The sequence below is a fragment of the Culex pipiens genome, chromosome 3 (genome assembly GCF_016801865.2).
Source record: "Culex pipiens pallens isolate TS chromosome 3, TS_CPP_V2, whole genome shotgun sequence".
NCBI classification, from domain to species: Eukaryota; Metazoa; Arthropoda; class Insecta; order Diptera; family Culicidae; genus Culex; species Culex pipiens.
In genome coordinates, this window is record NC_068939.1 from 82,949,419 (window position 1) to 82,964,492 (window position 15,074).

The 15,074-nt window shown below is 36.2% G+C and overlaps 1 protein-coding gene across 4 annotated transcripts in view; it reads right to left on the minus strand.

The window, feature by feature from the left end:
• Window positions 1-3,143: 3,143 nt before the first annotated feature.
• LOC120423173 (amphiphysin) overlaps window positions 3,144-15,074 on the minus strand; it is a 134,600-nt gene continuing 122,669 nt past the window's right edge. The window contains exons 7-10 of one of the 4 annotated variants that reach the window (XM_039586856.2): window positions 10,118-10,632; window positions 9,709-10,039; window positions 4,956-5,098; window positions 3,144-4,892 (exon numbers count right to left, since the gene is read on the minus strand). In XM_039586856.2, coding sequence (XP_039442790.1) covers window positions 4,812-4,892; window positions 4,956-5,098; window positions 9,709-10,039; window positions 10,118-10,632 — 1,070 coding nt within the window. In that variant the 3' untranslated portion in view covers window positions 3,144-4,811. The remainder of the gene's footprint in view (window positions 4,893-4,955; window positions 5,099-9,708; window positions 10,040-10,117; window positions 10,633-15,074) is intronic. The other 3 variants (XM_039586857.2, XM_039586858.2, XM_039586860.2) reach the window with 3 other exon arrangements.

The window sequence follows — 15,074 nt, forward strand, 5'->3', positions numbered from 1 at the left end:
AATTTATGCTGTTCTCTTTTGGTGTGTGTTGCAAGCTTGCCGGTGACGCTATGTTTATGGGTTGCTGCGATGAGAACAGCCTGGCAGCATAAAAAATGGGTGCGGAAGAGTGCACTGTAGAGACCTGAAAGCTAGAGCTAGAGCGAGATATTTGTCCAGTCTGATCAGTCTGATGAGCATCGGTGTGTTGGCAAGAAAGAGAAAGCAGTTTTAGCGTTTGCTTTGATCCGAAGATGACTGAAGTGAGGAAGAAAATTTTGTTTTATTTGTTTTGATCGGTTTAAAAAATTTTTGAAGGCAAACAGCAAAATCTAAAAATGGCTGCTGTTTTTGTAGCTTGGCTGTTGTGTGTATTCTTTATTTTGAGTTTTTGTACCTCAATGAAAAGAAAGTTGTTCTAAGCCATTTTAGTTCGAAATAGTGAAATTATGGTGAAACTCAACTCGTTCCTGGAAATGAAGAATTCGAGGAAAAGTTAGAAAAATTGTGTTGTGTAAAAGTTACATGAAGAAAACTTTTTATAATAGAGTGTGCGACATGCTCCACTCACTGCACAGCTTTGTTTTTGTTAATAATCGTAGTGATTTTTGTATTACTGAAATTTGGTTGTTGAAGATGACACACCGCAAGATCGTGTCCGCAGCTGCCAAGGCAAACTTTCCAGAATACACTCGCCAGGATATGTGTCGGATCGGCAAGAGGAAGATCAAGCTGTCCGTGATTTGCGACACGCAGCTGGCCGTCCGGATCCGTACGGCTAAAAGTAGCTGGCAACGTCCGGATGTTTAGAAGCAGCCGATAAAGAAGGCTACCGGGATTCCAGAAACTTGGTGAGATCTATCCGAACTGAAACTGTAAAATTCTGCCTGCTTATCAACAACCACTAAATACGCGCTGATCTCATTTTTGCCTTATGGGATTGGAAGTCTAAAGATAGGTCGATGACTCTTCTGGTTCTTGGTCTATGTTTGGGCGGGGCCAGACAATGCCCAATGACCTCGGAATTGGACCGCAAGGAGCTCTGTCATTCTGAAACGGGTCATTGGAAGCAGCGCGAGGGCTGTCACCACCTAATACCCGGGACTGAGATAACATGTATCAGCATAACCCAAGACTGATACAAATTATACTTTCCCATAATTTCGCTGCCGGCCAGCGGGTATTGGATTGGACCACACACACACACATTTTATTTTTATTCAAGGGTGAATTTGTAAGTATCGCGATGTTAACTATGTGCAGTCAAATTATTTAAATAGGGTCCCAATGCCCTATGTAAATTTTTATGTTCAACGGTAGTATTAGGGCCTCTTTAATTTTTGTAATATATTTTCGGGTGTTCTCGGATGTACTGCAATGATTAATATTGACAAGAAAAGTACTTGGGACGTAATCTGTTCATCGGACTGGCTGCGTTTGTGTTAGATTACTGGAGTTTTTTTTGAAAAGGTCCAATAAACCAAATTTCCAGTTTTTGCATTTTGGGTGTTTTTAATACCCCTGACTCAAGGCGGTTTCAAAAACACCCAAAAAGCAAAAACTGGAAATTTGGTTTATTGGTCCTTTTCAAAAAAAACTCCAGATGAGATTAAATGATTTGATTATTCGAAATACCATACAAACCATCGGATAATAGAATTTCGGAAAATCGAGTCTGGACTGTATCTTGAAAACTTTTTGTTAGGTACTTTTCGATTGCAAATTAGATTTTACAATAAAAAGTGATTATTAAATTGAAAAAAAAATAAATAAAAAAAATGTTAAATTGATTACTTATTACTTTGAAAAAAGTTGCTTGCCAGGTTTTTTCTTCCAGATTTTTTGCCTGATTTTTTTCCGTTCATACCTGGTAACAACATGGACATTTTAAAAGAGGAAGAGGGAAGGGGTGAAGGAAGAGGGTTGGCGATTGTCCACGCTCCATACAAAAAAGTTTGTTTTGTATGAACAATTGTCCACGATGAGGGTCCCCATTGAAATCTACAAAAAAGTGTCCACGTTGTTCATGAATGATCCCATAGGAAACCTATGGCGCATTGGTGTTCAGAGTCCCCCTGTCACGCACCTTTCCTATGGCTTTAACATGGGCTGTCACAAATCCCAGACACCCCCTCCCCCCTGTCCCCCTATTCGTGGACGTAATTTTTTAACGAACCCCTACCACTTTGCCCTAGACACCAAATCGATCAGAAAATTCCTCATAAAAATACAGATTTTCGAATATTTACGTACCATTTTTGTAAGGACAGCTACCAAATTTGTATGGAGCCTCGTATGGGTGAACCAGTGAAAAAAAAATGGCTTCATTGGTATTAGGGGAAGGCCCCTAAACAGTTTGATCGGAATCATAATTTAAAATGCATGGAATTGTCCGATTTCGTATGGGAATTGCACACTAAGATTTTTTTTAACCGAATCTGGTAAACTTTGCGGAATTCGGTAAAATTTTAGTAAAGTTTACCGAATTTTCAACCGCTGAACAGTTCGGTAATCAAAATTTACCAAATTCGGTAAAATTTTACCGAATTTCAGTAAGGCTGGTACAAATTTTATTTAAAGTTTTTGTCCCCCCCCCCCCCCTCAATGTTGGCCCGAAAAATCAGGGGGCTAAAAAAATATTTTTTCAAAAAACTTCAATATTTTTATGAAAATTTAAGTGCAATTAGTTAAAATCAATTAAAAATGAATTCCCCTGCGTTTAGAATCATTTTTAGCATTTTTGGTTTGATTTAAAAATCTTTTGAATTTTTGAAAATTTTCGATGTCTACTATCGCTAAAGTTTTTTTTTCGCTAAAATTTTTGTTTTCGTCAAATTTTACATTTTTTGAAAACTTTTATTGCAAAACAATTGAACTAGTGTAAAATACATTTTAAAACACTTTTTCCATGCAAATGTTAAAACTATGGCATGTTATTTTAATATTTATATTTTTTTGTTTTTTTGCCCCCCCCCCCCCCTCGACTCCGGCCAGAGCCGAGGGACAAAAACTTTTAAAAATATTTGCATCGGCCTAATGAAGTTCATTATTATTCATTATTCAACCGATATTCGGTAAAATTTAATTCATTTTGGTAAAGAAATGCTTAGTGTGCTGTGGTTACTTTCTATTCTAGTTTTACCAATAAAAACAACACAGCAAAATTGTACACAAGTATCATCCATCATTTTTATTATCGTTACGCTTAGAATATTATTGTATTAATAATTATATTTTGAAATATATTAACTCTTCATCATCACCACCATCATCGTTTTGTATCAGATAAAAACAAGTTTTGCTTTTTTATTCCTTCAATGTTCGAGAAAATATTTTTGACCAATTTTTCATTTTCGTTTTTTTTTGTTACAGTGCTGCGATGCTTTTCTATTTTTTTGTTGCTTTAAATTTTCCATTTTTTTCTAAACTTTTTTCTACTTTCTCTTGTTGTGACTTTGTGTTGCATTCGAACTTATTTTTTTGTTTGCTGTTTATTTTGTTTCTTGTTTTTCATCTTATCATCATTAACCAACTAAGTTATTAATTAAATTATTAGTTAAATAAGGTAAAACTTTCAAATACAATAAAAACAGTGTGTGTGTGTGTTGCGATCGGAAAATAATAATAATAATAACAATGAAAGTAACGATTCGCGGACGAAAGGGCATTTTTTGAAACTATATTCTAGTTTGATTCAGAACGGGGGAGTTTTTCTACATGTAACAACGCGAATCGCACCATTTTGGGCACGATTCTAATCAGGGAGGGCAAGGGGCAAAGTTCTAGTTGCGTGGAAATTGTATACTTTTTTCTTGCGGGTTGTGATTTTTCAAACTACGTACGTGTGTGTGTGTGTTTGTAAAAAATGCATAAATCTTTTCGCTACTTTTTTAAATTTAACATCATTTCATGTCTACCTTTATCTTGTGATATCGCACCTCTTCCGGAATCCTTCTGGACGCGCAATGCCACTCGCAAAAAGACAGTCGTTTCGGAAAGTAAAAGATTCGATAAAGAAAGGCCAAAGGGTTCGTTTTTTTTGTGTTGCATCTTTTTACAGAAAATAACGATTTTATGCAGTTGGCAATTTAGGGATGTTTGCTTTTAAAAACTTTTGGCAGTTCAATTAGATGAACGAAACAATAGTTTGATTTTTATTTGATCGGTTTCAGCATAAACTTTTGAACAGGCAGTAAAAAGGTTCGAATTTTATGTTCAATTATTTACACGGTTTTGTTTTCGAATGTGTTGGTTTCAAAATAAAAAAAAATGATTCGTTTTATAATTTAGACAGTTATTTTTTGTATTCGATAGATTTGAACAACGTGGGAAGACGTGTTTTCTTCAACAAAGAAAAAATAATTTATTTCACAATTAAACGGGAAGACATGAAAAACAGAAAGCTTAATTTGCAAAAACAAACTGACTGAGCAAACTTTTAACGGACAGTTAAAAAATAAACAGAAATTTAATGAAAAGACACAAAAGCTAAATGTTCTCACAGTTCCCACTTCACAATTCTCCTCGTTTGCTCCTGGTCCTTTGACTTGCCTTAATTGTCTAAGAAAAAATAACGTTACGAACAATTCTAAAGGCACGTCTTATTCGCATCTATCGTGTGTCGTCGTTCCAAAATTGCTTTCTCCACATCCGTTAAATAGTTTAAATGTTCGAGTTTTAGTTTTCTTCTATCCTACGGTGTGTGTTAGCGGATATTGTTCCGGCTTCCGGTTTTAGTGGAATTTTTGTTAAACTTTACACGATTTTTCTTCTTCTTCTTCAAGCTGTTAGAATTTAGTGTCGCTCGGATGTTGTTCCTCTTCTGCTGACTCTTACATCGGCCGCGTAAAGTTGGCCGGGAACATGCCCTTCTCGTTGGTGCCATCCTTGATGCCCATCAGCCAGCCTTCCTCCTGCAAAAAAAAAATCAAACATTAAACTCCGTCTTCTGTCAACGAAGCTCGCGTAAAATTTACCTGATCCTCGGGGTCCTCGTACTCGATCACGTTGACGATGTCCCCGACGTCGAAGCTCAGCTCGTCGACGTCCTCCCGGACGTACTTGTAGGTGGCCTTCACCCGGTACAGGACGCCGGGCGGCAGATCAGTGGTCGTGGCGCCTGGAAGAAGATTGATTGGAAAAATTTTATGAGATTGGTGAAAAATTCAAATAGTTTTGTGTGAAATCTAAAGATAAAGTATGCAAATAATGAATGCTAAATTTTATCTATACCACCATAAGCCAACAAATAATTGAAAATTGAAACGCGAGAAATAAAAATTAACTTATTTTGAACATGTGAGAAAAGGTGCGACCTTCTAAAAACATTTTTCAAGTTGAGAAATAAAAATTAACTTATTTTAAACAAAAATTTCCAAATTTGGAGGCAAAATATATCACAAAACGCTTTTAAATCATTATAGTTATGTTACTGTTACTGTGCATACAAATCACGTAGAGAAAAGTAAAATTGGACTTTTGAGATACCGACATATAAAAATTTAAAAAAAAATGTTTCGAACTGTTGATCAAAATAGCAGTCATTTGAAGGTCAAAAAATTAATATCTATAAAAATATTTCTGATCGTATTTTGAGTTTGTATGTCAAAACGTTAAAATTAATTTTCTTTACTCATTTCTTTCGATAGGGTTTTCGGATCTTCAATCTTTCTGGCTCATCGGTAAGGTCTTTTGCTAACCTATCCAACGATAGTGCGCATGATAGACCGGGACAACATTGTCATCAAAATATCTTAGATCCGGCCTCTAAAAAGTGTGTAAACACTAAGTGCTTATCACTTTTGGTAGGGTTATCAGACCTTCAATCTTTTGGACGCATTGAATTGGTATTTTCATTACTAATCCAACGATGTATCGCAAGACAAATCAGGCTAACATTTTTATCAAAATATCTGATATCCGACCAAGTGATAAGATAAGAAGTGATAACTTTTGATAGGGTTGTCAGGTCTTCAATCTTTTAGACGCGTTGAAAAGGTCTATTGATTACCCATCCAACAATGGGTTGAATGACAGATCTGTACAACATATTTATCAATATATCAGAGATCTGGACTCTAACAAGTGTTTAAATAACAAAGTGCTTATAACTTTTGATAGGGTTGTCAGATCTTCGGTGATTTGAACTCGTTCTTCGTTCTGAAAATGTAGAATATGACGAATTTTGTTTTACAAAAAACAATTGTTTTGTTAGCTATACTTTTGAAGTACTTTACTAAACTTCAGAATTTTCAATAGGGGCGTCACGCTGGTGATTAAGGCAAGTTTTGTTTTCCTCGATAAATCAGATTTCAGCGGATTGTATTTTCTCGGTTTCAAATTTGGCGGAAGAGACACAAAACACACGTCTTTCCGCTCCGTTTTCTGGTCAACTTGACGTTTAATAGCAAGACTCTGCACATAATAGGTGGCGATAAAAACGGAATCAAGGTTATTCACACATAAGGTGGTCACAACAAAATCTCGCCGAACATTTTGCTTATTCATCGAAAATTTGTTAACAAATGAAAGTGGCTTTTGTAAAACAAGAGCATGGCCGCCTTACCCCACCCTTCCCTAATTAGATGAAACTCAGAAAAAATCAGCAACCAGCAACAAAGTTTTAAAAAGATAATTTTAGTAACAAAAAAAATCAAGCCATCCACATTAACGACCCCCGGGTCTTTTGTGGTCTCTATTGCAAGTTTCTGCTCGAACCTAGGAGTCCGAAGGCTTGAATGGGGAGAGCACCCAAATCTCTTTCTACTCCAAGGAACCTTCCACCCCAGTGTTTGAACTGACGACCTTCGGATTGCGAGTCCAACCGCCGCCAGCGATTCCACCGGAGTAGGTTTGGTTTGGTGTGTTATTTGTACTTATGGCATGGTGACAACTCCTACACCTGGAATGACTTAACGGCCTAACGACGACCGGGACCGACATTTTACTTCCTCATCCGATGGAAGGTTGCAGCAGATGGGAATCGACCCCAGAATCATCCGCTTACAAAGTGGACAGCGTAACCATTCGGCCACGCACTGCCCCTTTTAGTAAGGGACTATCCATAAACCAAGTGGACTCTTTTATGAAAATCTTGGACCCCCCGCCCCCTGTCGTGGACCATTTTTAAACAAAAAAAATCTTTCTTCTATGGCGTGTGGACAATCACCGGTTTATAAAAGGTCCCTAAGTTTTCTGAGCCTTGCACTTTTTTTTGCTGGGGTGCTTTTCCTTCATAAAATATTTTTAAACAGTTAAAAAAATGACGCATTTTATAAAGCAAAATTAGGGTCATTTTTTTTATGCAAAAATCATTTATCCGGTACCGGATTTTGCACCATTCTTAACTCTAAGAAAACACGACTTCTTCCTTCAAATGGCTTTTGACCAATGAATCCAAAATTAAATTGAGTGAAAATTTGGGTTCGTCTGAGTTCTAAAACGCTCCGAACATCACCTTATTTTGAAATTTAATCCTGAATTGGGTCTTGAAATCGTGTTTAGATTGCGGATTTAATTTCACACCACGATCTCATTTTTAAAATTGTTTTTTTTTTTGAAAATTTTGGTTGCGACCTTTCTTGACAGAAATAATTTGTTTGACAGCGCGTTCCATAGGGTCAACGTTGATTCATCGAATCACAGTTGAGCAGTTCTCTACGAAATGGATCTTTATTTTTGAATTTTAATTTTTAGTAATTATTAATTCGGCTGAAACTTTTTTGGTGCGTTCGGTATGCCCAAAGAAGCCATTTTGCATCATTAGTTTGTCCATATAATTTTCCATACAAATTTGGCAGCTGTCCATACAAATTTATGAAAATTCAAAAATCTATATCTTTTGAAGGAATATTTTGATCGACTTGGTGTCTTCGGCAAAGATGTAGGTATGGATACAGACTACACTGAAAAAAAATGATACACGGTAAACAAATTGGTGATATTTAATTTCACTTTTTGTCACTAAAACTTGATTTGCAAAAAAAAAAACACTATTTTTATTTTTTTTATGTGTTACATAAAATGCCAACTTTTCAGAAATTTCCAGGTTGTGCAAAAAATCTTTGACCGAGTTATGAATTTTTTAAACAATACTGATTTTTTCAAAAAATCGAAATATTGGTCGCAGAAAATTTTCAACTTCATTTTTCGATGTAAAATCAAATTTTCAATCAAAAAGTACTTTAGTGAAATTTTCATAAAGTGCACCGTTTTCAAGTTATAGCAATTTTTAGGTAACTTTTTTGAAAATAGTCGCAGTTTTCCATTTTTTTAAACTAGTGCACATGTTTGCCCACTTTTGAAAAAAATATTTTTGAAAAGCTGAGAAAATTCTCTATATTTTGCTTTTTCGAGCTTACGTATATTATCTCTTTCTTTCTTGTGCGTTTAAGTGTGGTGACGGCAATCATTTGAATGCAGTCAAGAGGAAGGTGGTCGGAATTTCGGTAGAATTGGGTCCTAAAATGAAGCTTAGATTGCTGATATTATTGTTTACAGCGATAAAGCTTATTTTTCTGAGTACAATGGTCCTTTGTACGACCACAAAGAGTTTAAAATGGATTTTAAAATCAATTTTGAAAAATTAACTTCGCGGTCCTTCTTGAAAGAAAAGGTCCTACTTGACAGCTCGTTCCAAGGGGACCATAGTTAATCCATCGAAAAAATGTTGTCTTGTCAGTAACTTTTTTTGCATAAAAATGAAAAAAAGTGATCAGAAATGGTTTTTAATCGTGTTTTTTTACCGTTGTACATACTAATTTACATAGGGCTTTAGTACCCAATTCAATTGAACGAGCTCTGCGGGAATGAATGCTGGAATGAATGCTGAGGGTCAAATGGCTGTGTGAGTGACTTTGCGTTGCGCTTATTCGTTCGAATGTGTGTGAGCGATAGCAGGGTATCAAAGTCAGACGGACGTATTGAAGTTAAAAGACGAGCTCCGTCAACAGGCACCAAAAATGCCGGTTGAACACAAGCCTTGGTTCACAATTGCCTTTGAAGTCCCTATTGAAGGTTTGATAATGCACTTCAAAAGAAATGGTAAAAATTTTGTTGGCTTAATTCCAGATTGTAAATGGTTGGTTTTGCAATAAAACCCGTCATGTAAAATATTTTAAGAAAAGAACAAAACAGAATGATGCAATCCTCGGTTTGGTAAAAAAAACATGACCTTTTTTTAGATGAATTACTAGTATACGAGCCAGCTCATAGGTGTATTGGTAAGAACTGCAGATCGCTGTCAAGTTAACACATTGAAAAAATGATAAGTGTGCTTGATGAATGTTTTGACAAAAAACCGCAATCATTTTATGTAACCAGACCAGAATGACAATTTCTGCAGAATTTATAAATTGTGCCGGTGCGTGTAGAGGTAAAATTATTTCAAAACATTTTTCTTATTTTAAAATTCGAATAGAGCTATAATTTTGTTATAATGTAATTTCCCATTCGCTAAAAACTGAAAAATGGACAGAGCTGAAAAAAGTGGCAGAGCGCGACAAATACTTAAAGGAGTGCCACCAGCAAAAGAAGAGATTGTGCAAATGTGTGCGCAGCAGGAAGAAGTAGTTGTTGAAAGTAAAAAAAATGTGTGTGTGTTTGTGCTGTAGGATTAATTGTTAGGGGCTACTGGTTGAGCATAAAACAAAAGAAATCAAATCAATCAAAAACAATAGCTTACACACACACTGTTGTTGAGCTTAGTGTCACACACACGCGCACACTTACCCTTAGGGATATCATAGAGCTCTTCCAGTTTACTGTTATTGTTATTGCCGTTGTTGCTACTACCAGTGTGGGTAGCACAATAGCTGTTACTGTTGTTGTTATTATTAGCGATGTTATGGTAAATGTTAGTCAACTGACTACTGCTGGCACTGTTAGCGACATTGCCGTAGAGCAGGATTTGTTCCGCCGCCGAGGATGTCGTCGACGACGAGTTTGAGGTTAGGGACGTCGGACCGGTTCCGGTTTGTTGGTGGTGGGCGTGGTGTTGGTATTGGTGATGAAGGTGTTGGGGGTGATGGTTTGATATGTTTTGATGGTGATGCAGATGAAACTGTTGATTGTTATGGTAACGATGGTGGAAGATGTTAGTATCGGGCGGGAAGTTGAGGTTAGGGCTTTGCTTATTTACATTAGTATTACTTGATTGTGAAACGACGGCGCCGCCAGTACTAGTAGGCGGCGTGTTTGATGACGGCGGCTGATGGGGGGTCTTAGTAGGCATCGGCGGCGTTGATGGCGGACTAGCTTTTTCAGCGGCGGCGGCGGCGTTGGCTGCTTTTTCAGTGTTATTTTGCGTATGGCTGCTTGGATCGGCTGAGTCTTCAGCAGAATGATCATGATGGCCGTTCGTACCATTCGTGGTTACTTTGTTGTCGCTGCTAGCGAGCGGCTGCTGCGGAGGCGGCGTGGGAGTTTTAGGCGGCTGTGTTTGGGTGGCGGCCACAACATCAATGCCGTTATTGTTATTAGTATTGGGCGTGGTTGAGACGGTGGCGGCGGCGGCTAGGGCCGATGACGACCGTGACGCGGCGGCCGATCGTGCGACGTCCGTGTTCTGGTAGGACGGTTCCGTGTCCTCTTCGTCGTCCTCGAGCCGCAGGTGATCTGCTGGGGTGGGTGAAATTGATGGCGATGTGGATGGGGCTGTAAGTACACACGTGGAAAAGAAGAAGAGAAAAAAAAACACAAAAAATAGTGTCACACACATGCTTCTGATGGCTTGCCGGTGTAGTATTGTTGTTCTTTTATTTGTTTCAAGGATTAAGCTTTTTCGTAGATGTTTTTGAAGGGGATATGTTCCATGACAAATGATCAATTAAGGCGTTTTTTTGACTGACTTTTTTTGAAACACTTTCTACTTTGAAAACAAATCTATGCAGATAGAGCCTTTTGAAAATGTAATCTAGAATTACTCGTGTACACGAGGATTAGACGTATTGGTGAGGACTGCACTGCCGTTCTACGCATAATTGTCCCATGTTCAAAAAAGTGCAACTGAGAAAAACGCGATTGAAATTTTTCGACCGATTTCTGTGTTTCTACGCATAATTGTCCCATGGGTTCCTATTCGCCCTATGTGTCCCTTATCGCCCCAGTTAGCAGTTTATCACCCTTTTTTGTGATCCTCTTGCTATACAACAGGTAAACAAGGCATAATGCTTAGTAAAACTAATGATTCCGTGTAAGAAAATACATGGTGGGACAATTATGCGTAGAAGTTCAACGATGGGACAAACAGACTTGGTGTTGTTTTTGATGAGTTTCCGAACAAAGTACCAGATTTTATGTGTTTTTCTTAAAGTACACATCATACTAAACTTAAAAATGGCATAAAGTCAAAATCGTCAAAAACTGACATGGGACAATTATGCGTAGAACGGCAGTGCAGATCGGTGACAATTTCAAAACGATTAGTTTAAGTTAAAAAATCAAAGTAGTTATGCCACTAAGTACCCGGAATGGCATTAATGTGAAGGCGTTGATCATTTTCGAAGAAAATTGATCGTCACTATGAAATATTCTGTATTAAATTCAATTTAACGAATTTCTGCACCAAAAGGAATCACCATGTGCCGGGTGTTGAGTTCTTCAAGGCACTGAAAGAATTTTCGATCTAAATCAAATGCGTTTAAAAAATTATATAATTTTGTGGCCCAATCATTGACGTCCTAGTTGGCAATCATTGATTATTGACGATTTCCATAACTTTACAAGGAACCATTCCTAATCGTTACCAAAGGAATCAGCATGTGTAGGGCACTATTCTCAAGAAATTGTTGAAAGAATTTTGTCAAAATATTGAAAGCAACGCAAAATTTATATCTTTGAACAAGATGGAAGTCTTCACGTTAAACTTGTACATGTTAGTTTAGTTCCTCGATAAGTAACTAGAAATTCTATTATGTGTTACAAAAACGCTAAATTTCCTAAATTTCATGCGTTCTAGGTATTCAAGGTTCACATCCTTGCTGAGGGATCACTTTTCGAATCTCTGAATTTCGTAATCATTGTCATAAATTTAATTGTTTCGAAGTAAAACTATTTTCCCAATGTTGAAATTCTAATAGAAAATTGCTGAATAAATTTCGAAACGAACGGTGCAAAAATTGTGCCATTTCAATAAGTCTAAAAGAAGTAATCAGAAAGCCTTCGGCCTGTTGTTGCCTTTTGTAATGGCACCCCAGTACCTTCGAGAAAGACGTAATTCAACGTCAAAAAGTTATAATTTAATGTTGCAAGGCGAGGATTACTATTTCTGCAGCACTTTCTATTTGGATTTAAATTTTAAAAACTTATTTTTTGTCAAATTTCCTGTGCCTTTGAATTAGGAGATTTTCAAAATATAAAGGCTGGCCAAACTTATGAAAGCCCTCTCATCGACACACCGAATTTTGAGGTACAATTTGAGCTAATTTTTAAATAAGAGTAGGAAAACTTAATTCCTAACTTTTATCCTGTCAGTCTGTGGGCAAAAAATATGCTATGTTCTAGAAAGATGAAGACTACAACATTCTTATTTGAGGAGGTCATTTCGAAATTATCAATAAAATCCTTTTTTTGTCGCATAATTTAAAAGATCAAGCACTACTTATGAAATTTGAAATACAGTCCAGACTCGATTATCCGAAGGCCTTGGAAATAAATCACCTCGGATAACACCGATCATCAAAATATTATTACGCCCTTTTGAAATGTTAGAGTTCGCAATTCACAATATTCAGTGTAAGAACGGGCCTTGACCGATCTTATGCACTAGGTTCCCGACGAACACGCACTGCCCTTAGACCTACATTTCATCCTTGCTTTGAGTCAGTACGAGCAACACGCTAGAACACGCTTTGAGTGTTCGTACTGTACTGTACTCGAACTGTAAGTATAAGCGCCTAACCATTGATAGTGTGCCTACCAACATTCATATAAGAACAATTCTCTACGAAATCGGTCTTTTTTTGAATTTTAATTTTTGTATTTTTTAATTCGCCTGAAACTTTGTTGGTGCCTTCGGTATGCCCAAAGAAGCCATTTTGCATAATTACTTTGTCCATTTAATTTTCCATACAAATTTGGCAGCTCTTCATACAAAAATGATGTATGAAAATTCAAAAGGAAAAGGAAAAAAAACAAACATTCGTGAAATTTTCCGATCATTTTAAATAGGCGTTATATTCAATATTTGGCCCTTTTAAAATGTTAGTCTTGATTTAAAAAAATTCAAAATATTTCTTCCGAAAAGATCGGAACATTTCACGAATGTTTCATATATTAACATTGAAAATCGGACCAATAATTCCTGAGATATCGTCATTAGAAAAAGGTGGGTTGTTTTGGTGAGATTTAGAAAACTTCAATTTTCGTGTTTCTTTTTCTTAAAGCGGCTCTATCTCAGCAACCCGAGGTCCAATCTTCAATGTCTCTTAGACAATTTTATAGCAAATTTTCTGAACTTTTCAAAAAAAAAAATTTTAGAGATCGTCACTCATGGTCACTATTTTTAAAAATTGAAAAACTGCAAATATTTCGCTAAAATCAAACTTTCGGTGGCTATATCTTGAAAACGGAGCCCTTTATCAAAAAATCTGTAAAGTACTTTTCGATTGCAAATTCAATTTTGCATTAAAAAGTAATGTCAAACTTGTTTTTGCATAAAACTTCGATTTTTCCAAAAATCACTATTTCATAGGGAAGGCCCCCACAAAGTTTGAGTCAAATAAAAAAATACAAAAAATAAAAATGGTCGAAATCGGCCGATTTCGTAGAGAGTTGCTCATATCCATACCTACAACTTTGCCGAAGACACCAAATCGATCAAAAAATTCCTTCAAAAGATACAGATTTTTGAATTTTCATACATAATTTTGGTATGAACAGCTGCCAAATTTGTATGGAAAATTATATGGACAAAGTAATGATGCAAAATGGCTTCTTTGGGCATACCGAAGGCACCAAAAAAGTTTCAGTTAAGTGACTTAAAGTTGTAATAGGTACACTTTATCAAAAAATCTGTTAAGTGTTTTTCGATTGCAAATTTAATTTTACATTAAAAACTGAAGTAAAAAAAGTATTAACATTTCTATTTTTCCACAATAACACAAACTCGATGGCATTTTTTTTCATACTTTTCCAAGGCTCAAAAGATGTGGTGTTTTGTCTCCTAAAACATATAAAAATCAAAAATTGGAAATATAGGGTTTTTAGGAAATTGACCTTTTGTGACAATTTTGTTTAAAAAATCTGCAACTTTTTGTCGGTTGCTTATTTATCCTGAATAGTCCTCAACAAAATATACAACTTTGCCGAAGACATCAAAACGATCAGGAATTTCATTCTAAAGGTACAAATTTTCTACTATTTACGTACCATTTTTGTATCGACAGCTGCCAAAATTGTATGGAGCCTTGTATGAGTGAACCAATGACAAAAAATGATCGAAACTTGCAGTTTTTTCTAACTTCATCATCCCGGTACGAGAATCGAACTCACGACCTCTGGATTGGAAACCCAGCACGCCGTTAGTCGAAACTCATCCCCTACCGGTCAGTATTCCCAGTGAGCAGATTTGCTCTTTGAAGGGATCTGATTTTGCCGAGCCAGACAGGAATCGAACCCATCACCTTCCGCTTACAAGGCGAAACCCGTAACCTCACGGCCACATTGTGTCGCTTATTGAAAGATTAAAAAAATTGCGTTGATTTAAACAAAAAATCAATTAAATTTGAGTAATTGTTGATACTTTTAGAAGTATTAGTAATTGTTAAAACTTTTAAAAGCAAAGGCAAATAATTAAGTATTGTCCTACTTGTTTGGCATTTCCAAAGACTTTTGTCATTAAGTACAAGTAGGCAAAACTGCTGCAAAGTGGTAATGTATTATTAGTTTTAATTAAATGAACAAATCTTAAACGTTCGAGAAAATAATTAAAACAACAGGTATAAGATATTAAGGGAAAATACTTCTTAAAATTTAATAAATTATGCAATATTTAATTGAAGGAATTACATCTCTCAACTCTCTTCAATTGATTTTTACAGTGGAGTATTGCGAAAACCCAAGCATGTTTTTTTGTCAACAAAGATATCTGCAAATTT